Here is a 14,740-nt window from a genome sequence, read left to right on the forward strand (position 1 = left end):
AGGACCTGGCAACACTGCGCACATGGAGCGGGATCTGTTGCATCAGACGAGGAGCTTCCCGATCAGGACAAACACGACCCGCCAGGCCGGGAGCCGCGGCTTTCATTGCTTCGCCATTGCTGGCCAACGTGAACTTTGTTGTCCTTTGCCAGATCGGGACTACGTCTCTGTGAGCGGCCATTATCCACAATGAAGCTTCACAAGAGCAACCTGCCCTCTCGGCTCACACACGGGCATCTGAACGCCATCAGCAAAATCGACAGGGCTCAAAAACGGGCCCCTGATGGTGACGCATCGGCCGGCGCCGAGAGCTGTCAGGTAATAATGATCTGAGTCAGACGTGAGACTACCTGACCCATTGACAACAGGCTATAGGAAGGACATGCGCAATACAAGATGATGCAGCACACGATGTTATAGGTGTGTCAATCATTTATTTAGAAGACGTGTTTTAGTTGGTAAATCGTATGTGGATATGGAAGATCACTGTAAGTTATGGATGCCAGAGTGTTGTTGGCGTATTTCTTTATTTTCTTAACAATAGGTTTAGTTAACAATCAGTGAGATACATATGGCTGCGACTGTAAAATAGTGGAGCGCAGTTTAATTCTCTGGCAGAGAAATAATAATGGAAAATATGTGGGTTATTAACTTATTGTCAGTGTTAATCAATACGTGTGTTATTTTTTGCTCCAAAAAGAAAGGAAATTAGATGAAACAACAGCTGATCTCTGGAAATTACCTTTATTATTATTATTTTAACAAATAGGTGTTTTGAAGTTGCGTAATGTGTTTTATGAATATTTAGTTAATGTCCGTCGCTTTACAAAGTGGTCATTTTTGTATGTTTTTTAGTATCTGCATCCCTTTCTTTATATTTCCATAGCCTACTTCTTTGCCCAATACAAATCCGATTTCGTATTTTATTAAAGCTGTGGCTATGTCTCAGCATATATTTTCTCCAACAGCGTTACACGTAAGATTTAATCAAATAAGTTAGGGACCGGGTTTCTCTTTTCTCTGGGCTGAGGTCTTTTAATACAAATATATGTGTGTGTAATTATATATATATATATATAAATGTTCTATAGCTCAATTGTATTGTTTGTGTGCTTAATATGAACGTTATAGGCATGGTATCAACTGTGAAAAAGCCAACCAAAGTGGACACGATGTTCTGGCCCGCATGTAGCTCGATTAGGTCCAATACGTGATTAATGCAACGCTAATCATTACGTCATCGGAGGTCACGGCAACTCGCCATTGTGATGTCACATTCAATTTCCCCAGTGATTTCCCCGGAATGTCAAGCATTCAGTTGCTGTTCACAGCTAGGAGAGAGTAGACGTCGTCTGACAATGTTTGAATAGTACAGATCTACCTTCCCAATTATTCAAACTTACCAGGTATTGTATTTGTTTTTACAGTTTCAGCACATGGAGGAGTGCAGAGACAGATAGATAGATAGACAGACAGACAGACGGGATATGTGCTTTTTGTGGGGGACAGGATGAGAGCAAGATTGTTTTTGTGATGTGCACAAAATATATTAAATTAAGGTTTCAATTAAGTAATTAAGAGCTTGGTTGGAACAAAAAACAGCAGGGTAGGGGGTCCTCCAGGACAGGGTTGCTGAGCTGCACTCCTGCAGTGAAGGGATACCTTCCTGTCACTGGGTTATAATTCAAGCATTTATATATAGCATGTAAAGCATGTATATAAAACCAAACAGAGATGGCTGAACATCAAATAACAAAAAAATAATCTGTATCAGCAGAGATTGTCCATGACCCCTCCTCAAAGCAAAACGGTCCTTCATTCCCTGTTTCCTTTTCTCTCCTGTCTCCCTCTACCTCTCTCCTTCTCCCTCCCTCCCTCTCTCTCAATTTCAAATTCATGTTGTCAAAGCAATTGAACATTACATGTATTTATGAAAAAAATACAACATAAATTATAATTTCTATTAGGTGAGGGTTGCGGCGATATTGCTGATATATGTCCACCAAAAACAGCTTGTGGCATCCCTAAGGATGTACAGGCCCAAGGCTTGACAGAGATGCACTCACTCTCTCCCATTGTTGTTTACGACGGGGTCAGGTCGGGGCTGGCATTATTCTTTTTAATGGGGGTAGGAGTGAGGAACAGAGGAGCCTGTCCAAATATATGCAGATTTCCCTGTGTATTAATACTGCCCCTGATTTTCTCCAGATTTGAGGGTTGCCAGGAGGTGTCAGGCTGCCATGTCCTGCTCCTTAGCGGTAATTTGGGGTTGGGGGGTTAATTTCTTGGGCACTTGGAGAGATTCCTGTGGATTAGTGTTGAAGACAGCCAGGTATCCTGACTGGAGTGGAGATACAGAGTGTCATTACAGCTCCTCTGGCAGGAGTGAGGAAACAGGCACTGCAACGCTGATGCCAACTGGGATATGTTACCTTGTGCCATCTTTCAGGTCACTTCCACAGACCCTAACCCCCTTTTGTGTTCATCTCAAATTCAAAATGAACTTTATTGGCGTGGCCTGTTTACACCAGCATTGCCAAAGTGTTCACAGATGCAGCAAAGCTGAATAAAAATAGAGAATAAACCCTCTCTCCCTCCCTCTCTCTTCCAGACCCAGAAGCATATTGCAAGCGATGAGCGCGGCCGACCGATCAGGGTTAAAGCATTTCTTGTCCACAACGTTCAGAACAACAGCTAAAAAGTTTCTCAAAGCCCTCATCAAGGGAGATGAGGCCCTGGCCATGCAGATCTACCAGGACAACCCAAAGTTCAGAAAATCCCTGGACCCCAACGCCTCCTACGGGAAGAAATATGGATGCAACACCGCCCTGCACTACACCTCCCAGCACGCCATGACACACCTGCTGAGGTCAGCCCCACCCCGCCCTCCCCGTCTGCCTCTGAATGTCTCGTTGTCTCCCTCCTGTGTTTCCTCTGTGTGTCTGTGTGTTTCTCTCTGTCTGTGAAGGAATTGAAGGAAGAAAAAAAAAGACTATATCAGCCATCGATAAAACAATTCAAAAAGGTATTAATTCTGATATAACAGTTTCTCTGGTTTTACTATTTATAAGTATGTGTTTGGGTAAAATGAACATTTTTGTTTTATTCTATAAACTGCTGACAACATTTGCGAGGCGAGTGGCATTGACTCTTCAAAGTCCGAAGGGTTGGGTTCCGTGTGTGAGTTTCTATTTTTCTTCTTTTCCTGAACGAACAGGTCGTTCCTCTACAACAAAGGTGGGAACCCCAACAAGCGCAATGCGCACAACCAGACCGCCCTCCACCTGCTGTGCTCCGGGCCCCAGACCATGCCGCCTGAGCAGGACGATCAGCGCCGGGCCAACTGCCTGCAGATGATCCTGAAGTGGAGGGGCGAGAGGCTGGATGGTGGCGCGTACGAGCGGGCCGATGTCAACGCCACCGACGACAAGGGGAACACGGCCCTACACTACGCTGCCTCTGCAGGGTTGAGCACCTGTGTGCAGGTGAGGCCTTTGAACTCAAACAGCCCGGCCCACATCTGGCCAGTGCTCACTGGGACACTGGGTTTGAGCTGGGAAAGTGAATAGTATACCCTGCTTTCTCGTTCTACACTCTTACAGTTCGTATAAAAATGCATCCTCCCAGTTGCTCAACAATGCTGTACACCTGGCTGGGCTCTGTACGCTCTTACAGTCTCGTCGTAGCTCCACACATATTGACACAGATTCATAGATGCTCTTTGAACCCTATGAGAATAGGTGATGTTCTGATCTTCTCTGATCTGAATTGATTTTATTCTCCCTGGTTTGTAGTTTGAGTTTTATAGTGAAACCCTTGGTGGCAGGGTGTGGGGGGGAGTTAAAATAAACGTATTAAACCATGTATGTTGCCTGGGATACAGCCACTTGCTAAATAAGTTCATCATCATCATCATCATTATTATTCTCCTTGTAACGACCCCCATGTTGGTCTCCTGCAGATCTTGGTGAACTGCAACGCCAACCTGTTCTCTGAGAACAAGGACAGGGAGACCCCATGCGACTGCGCTGAGAAGCAGCACCACACAGAACTGGCCCTCAGCCTGGAGGCTCAGATGGTCTTCTCCAAGGATCCCAAGGATATGGAGGCCCTGGACAAGAGAAAGGTACTGGCCCCTGGGAGCGAGGGGGCAGAGGGGGGCTTGTTGAACACCCTGTTGGGCTTGTTTCTTGTATTAGGGGTGGGGGAGGAAAGGTTCACAGAGCCACTACACGATGGAGAATCAGCTGAGAACAAAGAGAAAGAAGAAGTCGATTGGCCAGACAGCCAAGTGACATCATTATCATATTGCCTACCAGATGCCCTTATCCAGGGCAGTTGCAGTTGTTACAATATATCACATAATTTGTACATCCAATGACCCATTTATACAGCTGGGTTTTTACTGGAGCATTCTGGGTAAAGTGCCTTGCTTAAGGGTACAACAGCACTGTCCCTCACCTGGGATAGACCCCTCAACCCTCTACACTGGAGTCCAGAGTCCTGACAGAGCTGGAGAAGAGGCATGGAGGGGTGCAGACTGGTCAGCCATGACACACCGCTGTGGAAAGCGAGGGGAAAGAAAAAAAGTACCATGCTATGATGTAACCAAGAGAAAACGGACAAATGACTGTACGGATTTACGGGTGGGACAGGGTTGTCGTGTGACTGCTCAGATGCCCTGGTGTGGCCTGTGTACACAAGCAGGGATTTTATTATGTTCTGTGGGAAACGTAGCACATCGATGCACTGTGTATAAGAGAGCACTCTGCTGCGGGAGACTTTCCCGTTTGGTTTTAAAACATGGCAGTGTATTCTGAGGGCTGCTCAGTGTATAACCTCTAATTATAGCTGTAAAGCACAGAGGGAGAAGGGGGGGGTGGTTTGCATTCCATAAAATTATAAGGGAGGAATGAAATTGTGATGAAAAACTGATCCCAAAGTCAGCTGATGTTTTTTCTCCTATCTGATTTTGAGATTAGCGATTGCTAAATTGATTGATTGCTTTTGTAATGTTTTTGATTTGTTTTATTGTACATAATATTCTTACTCTTCCACTTCAAACCAAAAGTTACGTTTGTCACATAATAGTGTGTTGTCTGAACAGCCTTGTGGATTCTTAGTTTTTCTTATTTCTGTGTGTCATTGTGTGTGTGTCTCTCTATGTTTGTCTCTGTTTCTTTGTGTCTATGCAGCCATATGAGGGTCTGACAATGCAGGACCTGCATGAACTGAAGAACAATCTGACTGAGGAGACGGCAGACATGCTGCAGGTTCCCCTCTTCACTGCCGGGGCCCTGCTCCGCACTCACGGTACCGGTGCCCGCGCAGCACTCCACACTGACTGGCCCTGAACAGAGCCAAAGAGACGGGCAGGGGGACAGAGAGAAACAGACACACACACACACAGACATAGTCGTGACTCAGCCACCAGCCAGCCTTGTTCGTCTTCTGTCATTATGCCTGCGGCCAGTGGCCTGTGAAATTGAGCACTTTCTAAGGCACCTCAGTGCCCACTGTCCCCTCACACAGCCATTGTGTTCAGCAGGCATCTCTGAAGCCCTGGATAGCACCCCCTCCATTGATAAAGCTTGGAAATGCAGTTGCTGCAAATCTCTCGCATTTGTTCACGGGAGTTCATATATTGAGATGGTTTGTTTGTTAGCAGATGGGGAGTTACATAGGGCGACCGGGGAGGGGGGGGGATTAATTAAGTCCATTTCACTCCTAATGGAGGCCCATTCAGTAAGAGGAAGGGGAAAACATATACAAATTATTGATTAAAAACAAATGTACACCATGGGAAACTCGCACCACTGGCGTTTCCGTGTCCTGAAACATCGCTGATGACTGAAGAGGTTTCTGGTCCTGATCATTAGATGCAAGGGATGACATTTATGCACTAGATAAGATGGAGAGGAATTGAATGTGATTGTCTGGCTTCTTATGTGTAATTTTTCTATTAAAAACATACAAAGAAGCCAGAAACACTCTGATTGACTAGTTCAGTGGTTCTCAAACCTGTCCTGGAGTACCACATGCTATGCTGGTTTGTGTTCCAACCGAACTCTCAATTACTTCAACCCTCAATTTTACTCTTTTGTTTCAATTGACTTTTTAAATTGTGTATCTCAATAAAAGTTGGAGATTTCAAGTTCCATCTACAGCAGGGGTGGGGAACCTTTTTCCTATCAAGGGCCATTCGAGTGTTCACAAATGTGTTCACGGGCCACAACCTTAATTAATACACCTACATGAAAACATGAATACAGATTAAATTTACATTCTAATGCAAGAACAAAACACTTTTCTAAACATAATGCAATAATGCTCAAAAGCAATATTTTAAAGTTCAAAAATAATATTATTTTAAAATAAAATAATATTGCATTTATCAAAACATAATTCTACATTAAAGTAAACATTCTCAACACTGTGTAAACTTTGTTTTCAACATACAAAGCTACAGTGAATAAAATCAGTGTATTTCAATAAACTATGTCCCAGATTTTAATCTACAGTGTCATACTTAACATGAACTCTACAACTGTTTAACATTTAAGATCTCAGATTAGGCAAATTATTAGTTAAATTAGGGGTCACCCAATTAGTAATGAAGTAATTGAGTGCACAGTTGAACCAAGAAACGGCAGGGCAGGATTGAGAACCCCTGTATGTGGATCCCAAAACAAGATTCCTTTAGAAATCAGCAGCAGTTTACAGTGGGCAATAATACAAAGTGTCTGTGAGTCTGTTTTTATGAGTTCATCTGTTAGGGTGAGAGTGACTAACAGTTTTCACTTGTGTTGCTCTTCTTCTTCCCATGGGTGTCAGACTGGGACAAGGAGAAACTGCAGATGGCATTGCTGTCCAATGCAGAGGACTGCTGCAAACGCTCAGGGGTGAAGATGCCCACTCCTCCACCCAGCAAGTACAATTCGAGGGACAACTTGCCCTCCCCCTGCACCCCGGACGAGGACGAGGACGGGGAGAAGGATGAGGACAGTGAGGAGGGCGAGAAGGAGGACGGGGAGGAGGACTGTGTGGAGGATGAGGACAGTCAAGAGGACGAGGACAGTGAGAAGGACGAGTACATGGACGCAAACAATGATGAGGATGAGGACAGGCTTCTGGTAACGACCCCCCCATGTCACTCCTGTGTCTGCCTCACTCTTAGTGTGCATGTGTGTGTGCGTGTGTGTGTGCGTGTGCGTGTGTGTGTGTGCTTACACTGCTCTCAGCTACATTCCTCCCTGTACTCTGGGGTACGGGGCAGTGCCTGACAAATCTACAAGTTACAGCCACTGGAATCAGTTGGTTGATTGATTTGATGTGGTATCAGACACCCTTATTAGGGTTCCTAATCAAGAAATCTTCTGAGGCAGAGCAATTATGCTAATGCATTCAGGCACTACATTTACATAGACATAGTCTTTGATATTTATTCGGAAAGGTCGCGCTGGGTTTCCCTGACAATCGCTGCGTTCACAGCTCCTGTCTCCGCTCTGTCTAGAAACAGTCAACTTTTCTTTACCTCTGTACATTGGTGATACGTGAATGAATCCAACATCTTTCCATTTCATTATTATTATTACACAGATAATCGTTACGAAGGTTAGCAATTGGGCTCCGGCAAGAAGCAGCCCATATTGAAGAACACACACAGACTAATTAACATTCGTTAATGAATGAATCAGTGACTGAATTAATGTAATGGGCTTGTGTTTTCTTGTTTCTGTGTCTTCTTCCAGTGCGCCTTGTGTTTGTGCACTATCCCAGCGTCTGAGTACCCCGTGGACATGCCTTGTGGACACGAGTTCTGCAGAGAATGCTGGGAAGGGTGAGTTGGTTTTATTTTGTCACCCTTGAAATGACTTGACCATTTTGCTTCAAATGACATTTCTGTGGCATTTAAGGTGGCAGAGCAGTATTAAGCTCACAGGTTGTCGTCCCCCACCCCATCATCATGTTCAGGTTGAAACCAGTTCCCTGGTTTGCTTATAGCCCTGTTTGTACTGTAAGGACCCGCGTGCTTTGGTAAGTGAATTGAATTCCTGTGAAGAGAAGCCCCCTTGGCGCTTGGATACTTTACTGTATTTGGTTCTGCGGCAGCCTTTGGCCAAACCACTGATGTGACTGGCGGGAGAGGCCAGCACATTGTCGTGGCCCCTGACTCTGTGCGTTGTGTCCTGCGCTGCCGTGGCCCCTGACTCTGTGCGTTGTGTCCTCCCTCAGGTTTCTCAACCTGAAGATCCAGGAAGGAGCAGCTCCCAATATCTTCTGCCCGGCCTGTGGCTGTTCCCAGCTGGTTCCTGCAGAGATCATAGAGAGCATTGTCTCTAAGGAGATGTACAAGCGCTACCTCCTGTTTGACATCAAGGTAAAAACACAAACGTGTGTGTGTTTGTGTGCATGTGTGTGTCAGTGTGTGTGTATGACACACATTTCGGCGGTAGTCACGGCTGTACTGGCGTCATATCTCAGTATCTGCTCTGTAACAGATCATTTCAGCTCATCCAAGTGAACTGAAACTCATTGTAGTTTTGTTTTATTGTTTTTTTTTTTCTCCTCCCCAGAAGTTTTGAGATGATCCGATTGCAGTTGTAGTTCCCCTCTTTCGCTTATTATCCTTTTAATCAGTTGGGATGTCAGAGATCATTAGCCTGAGAAAAAGCAATTCTGTGTTTAAATCTGAGGAGGCTTTTGATGTATAGCTCCTCTGCGATATTGTCATGCAAGGAGGAGTTGTGTTCGCTGTCTGTGTCTGTGTGTGTCTGTGTACACATGGGTATAGGTGTGTTTAGCTGCTTGTTAAGAAGAATGCTGTTGTTTATTCACCTGTTTCCTACAGACATCTGTTCCTATGTAAGTGTAACACTGATTCCAGGAAGGCCATCAATCCTCCCTCCCTCGTCCTCCCTCTGTCTGCTTCGGTCTCCCATCCTCTCCCCCTTGCCCTCACCTTCTCTCCCTCCCTCTCCCCGTCTCCCTCTGTCTCCCTGACTACAGTTCAGTGTTGTTTCCTCTGTATTCCAGGCGTTTGTTGACAGCAACCCTGCTATCAAGTGGTGCCCCAACCCGGGGTGTGAGAGAGCTGTCATACTGGCCGGACAGGGCCCCGGAGGGACCGGCACCGATCCACTCATCTTTCCCCAGCTCAAGGCACCGGCTGTGGACTGTGGAGACGGACACGTGTTCTGCTGGTGAGAGAGAGAGAGAGAACAACCATACTTTTTTTTTTTAATGGGAAAATGTAAGCATCTAAAAAAGCAAACAATGCTTTGTGTCTAGGGTCTCAAAGAAATACATACCACCAGCAATACAATTACTGCTCAATATCAAGTCCTGAGACACAAGCCACTGATTTCAGAGTTCCTGACAGTGTCAGCAGAAGGTCGTTGTGTGCTTCTCTGCAGTTCATGAGATCGGGCAGGTTTGGGAAGGCTTCTCTGCTGTTCTTTACCTCAGCCGGGCTTGAGTCTGATAACCCAGGGATCCCCTCTCTTGCTTAGCGGCCACGGTTCTGATTGAGCCGAGGTGGCCGAGTGTGAAAGGGGGCCCGAGGCATATCTGAACACCTGTTTTTGTCTACAGGCAATGTCTCGGCAAGTCACACGAACCCTGTGACTGTCAGACGTGGCAAGCGTGGCAGGGCAAACTGTCAGAGATGGATCGGCAAGAAGGTGAGTGACCCCTGTGCTTTGCTATCCTCATTGTGTGTCCTGCTGTTTGCTTACAGGTTGCCTATTAAATCTACAGTACCTGATAGAACCTACAGGAGCCTGTTACCCCCTCAAGGACTAGAGCCGCCCAGCCCTGATCTAAAGACCCTGACTGTTTTGAGTCCTTTTTAGCTAATTTGTATGTATATTGTGTTAATGAATAGACGGTCCTATTCCCATTTGGCTCAGTTTATTCCCCGGCTCCTTGGCAGCCCCCCTCCTGCCTGTCAGTGTGTGCCCCCGGCTTCACCGCGCCGCTGACTCCATGTCTTCTGTCTCTCCTGTCGTCTTCCCAGGGGGTGGAGTGAGCGAGGCCCGCGAGGACGTAGTCAACAGCCTGTGGCTGCTCAACAACTCCAAGCCCTGCCCCAACTGTGAGACGCCGATCCAGAAAAACGAAGGATGCAATCATATGAAGTGCTTCAGGGTAATGTCCTGCACACCACCCCCCACCTGAACATTTAAGATCATTGCTTTGTGAATTGAATTCATTGATCGCCACTGTTGGAGCTCATTTGGCTCTTTCCTGGTATTAAAAATATAATTTCCACTGAAAGCAAAATCATCGTCATGAAAGCAGGAAGGACAATGTTGGGCAGCCTGGGAAGAACCTCTGTCTGTCTGTCTGTCTGTCTCTGTGTGTCTCTCTCTCTCTCTCTCTCTGTCTGTCTGTGTCTCTCTCTCTGCGTCGGCCTCTTTCTCTCTGTGTCTGTGTTTCTGTCTGTCAGTCTCTCTAATAATGTAGGCACAAGTGAATGTGTGTCTGTGAATATTGACCCTGCAGAGTTGTGTGTGTCTGTGTTGGGTTTTCAGTGCAAGTTCAACTTTTGCTGGATATGCCTGGACGATTGGAGGTTACACAGCTACAACACAGGGGGATCCTACACCTGCACGCGCTTCGATGCCATCCAGCTGGCGGAGGAGAGGATTGCGAAGGAGGTTTGGTCCTGACTCTTACTGTTGTTGTTTTATAGTTGTTAGCGTTATTACTGTTATTGTTATTATCTTTATTTTTATTATGGTGTTGTTGTGGTTATTATGACCATTATTATTTTGTATTCTGCATCAGTGTGACCCAGTGTGTGCTTTATCTTCTGTTTTGTGTTGTTGTCACCCCTCCCCAATCAGGCTCAGAAGAAGCGCAAGGCTCTTGAGGAGCATGATCACTTTCAGGAGTACCTCAAAAGCTACAGGACCCATGAAGACCGCTACCAGGTGAGAGAGACGTGGCTCCAGAGTGGCCACTGGTGTCCCCCCCACACACACACAATGCAACAGGACAGCAGTGACTCTGTTCTCTCCTGTCCCCTTCCCCCCCCGCAGCTGGAGCAGGAACTTCTGATCACCGGAAAACAGAGGATAGAGCAGCTGAGCCGGGCACTGAGCGAACGTGAGTGAGACTCCCGTACCCCCACTGACCTGTGCCTAGTGAGAGAGTTTGTGAATTCACACTGGATGCGGACATGCTTAATCTGTATGCTGAGACTCGCCCCCCCGGCCCGTGTTCTGTGTTCTGCCTCTACAGGAGAGGGTGGCGCCCCCGACACCACCTTCTTTGACGACGCCATGCACGAGCTCTTGAAGACCAGGCGCATCCTGGCCTGCTCTTCTGCATACGGGGTCTTTCTGGAAGTCAATAGCAGAAAGGAGAAAACATTCAAACGTATGCAGGTAAGGTGGCTGTTTCCCTGGGGCTTCGGTTTGTTTTTGGATTCATGGGAAATAATCAGTATGTAATCTGACCCCTCCCTGATCTCTCCCCCGACCTCTTGTGCCTGTGTCCACAGACTGACCTGGAGACGGTGACAGAGGACCTGGTGACCCTGGTGACCCAGCGCACGCCACGGCACAAGATCGTGCGCGCCGCCTGCTTGGTGCAGCAGAAGCGGCAAGAGTTCCTTTTCTCCGTGTCCCAGGACTTGGAAACATTGTACGTCTCCCCTGTCCCTGTGTCCTTCAGCATGGCTCTGTCTTTCCGCCTCTCTCTCTCTCTCCCTCTCTTACCCTGAATTTTACCCCCCTCCTCTCTCTCTTTTTCACTCTCTCTTAAAGATTAATTCTTTGAGCTGGAGTCATGTTCCTGAGTCTGAGCTGATTTGTTAGCTTGTCAGCAAGTGCGACACAATCCTGAAATATTTAATCTGTCAAATGTTAAGAGAAGAAAGAAACCATGCCTGCTGTACTGTTTATCTTGCAGTTTCCATGATGGCAAGTGGGACTGGGAGCTCTTGGGGTTGCAGTCTTCTGAGGTAACTATCTGCCGTGTACTTTCTCACTCTGTTGTGTTGTAGTGAGACTGTGCTCTCCTGTAGACTGTGCTGTTGAGTTATTCTGCAGAGACGTACGCATGTGACTAAGACATTAACAGACTGAGTGCTTGTGCAGGAAGTAACTTGTTCTCTGTAAGCGATTGTATGTAGGTGCCTAACCGTGTTTGCCGAGAAAGGTAACTGAAGTGTCATTCTGTTTTAATCTAAAGCTTATGGAGTATCTGCTGAGGCTTGAGAGGAATGCCCAAAGAGAGAACTGTCACAGAGGCCATCCACAGGTATTGCAAAAGACACTTTTTATTTTAATTTGGATGCTTAAGTGTTATTTCTAAAACAAATACACACATTGGAATGATTTTTGTTTACTTTTTTCTGTGAAAATCGTTCATTAGGTTGTGCGATACTGGACCTTTAGATATCATTGCCAAGATAGGATTGCACATCACCATTGCCAATAGCTGACAGTGAGGATCAATATTGAATCTGACACAGAGTTGAGATTAGTTCAGATTATTCTGTTCATTTGTCTTTTCTGATGCTCCAAACTCCCTGGTGGTCTGTAGTCAGATTGCATCCCTTTTGTATTGATGTATTGAAATGTAAACCCAGGCGCACACAGAGGGGTGGGAGACACACAATCATGCCGTTGTGAGCTGACGGCAGCAGCAGTGTGCAGTGTGACCCGCGCGTTAACGCCCGTGTTCTTGACCCTGCAGGTGCTGAGCCCCCTGGACAAGGACAACCTCAGCGTCCGGCTGGTCACCCTGCTCTGCCAGCAGCAGTTGAGCTGGCGGGGGTGGGGGACAGCCTGAGGTGCCTGGGCAACATGGGGAGCCCCTACGGCCTCGAGCAGTTTGAGAGCCTGGGCCTGGGGTGGGGTTTGGCCGTTAGGGACATAATTCAACCCTGAGGTACATACACTATACTGAGGTGTATACACTACATACTGAGATGCATACACTATATACTGAGATCGTATACACTATATACTGAGATCATATACACTGTATACTGAGATGCATACACTATATACTGAGATCATATACACTGTATACTGAGATGCATACACTATATACTGAGATCATATACACTATATACTGAGATGCATACACTATATACTGAGATCATATAAACTATATACTGAGATGCATACACTATATACTGAGATCATATAAACTATATACTGAGATGCATACACTATATACTGAGATCATATACACTACATACTGAGATGCATACACTATATACTGAGATCGTATACACTGTATACTGAGATGCATACACTATATACTGAGATCGTATACACTATATACTGAGATGCATACACTACATACTGAGATCATATACACTGTATACTGAGATGCATACACTATATACTGAGATCGTATACACTATATACTGAGATGCATACACTATAGACCGAGATCGTATAAACTATATACTGAGATGCATACACTATATACTGAGATCGTATACACTATATACTGAGGTACATACACTATACTGAGGTGTATACACTACATACTGAGATGCATACACTATATACTGAGATCATATACACTGTATACTGAGATGCATACACTATATACTGAGATCATATACACTGTATACTGAGATGCATACACTTGCCTCAAACCTAAGGCCTGATGTGTGACTTAGACCCCGTTCACACTTATTAGGCCGGCCCTGGGCCGCCTCAAATTTAGTCCGGCTTTTTTCAGACACCCAGTTCACACTTGCGGTTTTAGGAGCCTAAGTGCGTCACATATGCGGGCGAAAAGGCGGCCTAAACGAAATGCATGCCGGGAATAAACAAATCTGCTCTAACAAACCAGTGACGCAGGACATTAAATCTGCTTACAGGTGTATGCGCTGTATTTATAATCACAACTTATTAATATTGATTGGCTATTGTTCGGTTCTATATTGTATTTGAAAGTAATCTTAACCCTTTGCAGCCGAAGCTTTCTAAAATAATTAAAAATGTGCTGGTTCAGTGGGGAATCTAATTAATATATGTCCCTTTTCAAATGTCTGTCTGTGGTTCTGCACGTCTGAAAGTGCTGTTACAATTCACCCGAAAGCGAAGCACCTTTATTAGCACATCTGCATTAAATCACAATAAATCTTATGCATTAGTAAGCAATCGTGTGCATCGAAAGCAGCCTCTGTGACGCGTCTATAGTTTTATCCTCAGACAGCAGCGCTGTGCACTTCCTGCGGTTTGTTTTTTAACTTCATCTTCATCCACATTGTAAACAGCGCTTTCATTTCTGCATCGTCCCAGTTTTTACCTCTAACGCTGGCATTTGTGATTGTACTGCTCAGCTCAATATAACTGCATTTCGGATTGCATAGTAAATAACTGGTCTCGTATTAAAATGCACTGATTTGAATGGAAACCTGCTTCGGTTAAATTTATATCGTTTTAATGCAAAATGCAGATAATTAATAAAGTTATATGGTCCCGTTCACAATTTCACAATGCAATTTCCACGTGTAAAATGCATACTGTTAAATTTCAGACTTCAATCATACTTAGTACAAGAACAACAAATAGCAAGTTTACCAGCTACACACACTTTTAATCGACCGAGTAGTTTGAACTGTTTACATTATAAGTCATTACTTAGCCTAGACTTTTATAATATATATATAGATGTGAACTAGCGAAATGTATCGGTACATTTAAGGCTATAGATCGATATGACATTCAAACAATTCAGAGACAATACTGTGTCCTGCAAG

The 14,740-nt window shown here is 45.3% G+C and overlaps 1 protein-coding gene across 2 annotated transcripts; it reads left to right on the forward strand.

The window, feature by feature from the left end:
- LOC136753382 (ankyrin repeat and IBR domain-containing protein 1-like) lies at window positions 1-12,929 on the forward strand. Of its 2 annotated transcripts, none has more exons than XM_066709441.1 (19): window positions 1-318; window positions 2,612-2,869; window positions 3,218-3,485; window positions 3,962-4,126; window positions 5,196-5,313; window positions 6,835-7,133; window positions 7,752-7,840; window positions 8,236-8,380; window positions 9,037-9,203; window positions 9,595-9,683; window positions 10,019-10,149; window positions 10,536-10,661; window positions 10,851-10,937; window positions 11,046-11,112; window positions 11,248-11,393; window positions 11,510-11,652; window positions 11,920-11,971; window positions 12,202-12,270; window positions 12,709-12,929. In XM_066709441.1, the coding sequence occupies exons 1-19, from the start codon at window positions 284-286 to the stop codon at window positions 12,802-12,804; spliced, it is 2,550 nt and encodes an 849-aa protein (XP_066565538.1). In that variant the 5' UTR covers window positions 1-283; the 3' UTR covers window positions 12,805-12,929. The 2 variants fall into 2 exon arrangements, with proteins under 2 accessions (XP_066565538.1, XP_066565539.1); XM_066709442.1 differs by lacking the exon at window positions 1-318 and adding an exon at window positions 1,299-1,406.
- The last annotated feature ends 1,811 nt before the right edge of the window (window positions 12,930-14,740 follow it).

The sequence above is a fragment of the Amia ocellicauda genome, chromosome 7 (genome assembly GCF_036373705.1).
Source record: "Amia ocellicauda isolate fAmiCal2 chromosome 7, fAmiCal2.hap1, whole genome shotgun sequence".
NCBI classification, from domain to species: Eukaryota; Metazoa; Chordata; class Actinopteri; order Amiiformes; family Amiidae; genus Amia; species Amia ocellicauda.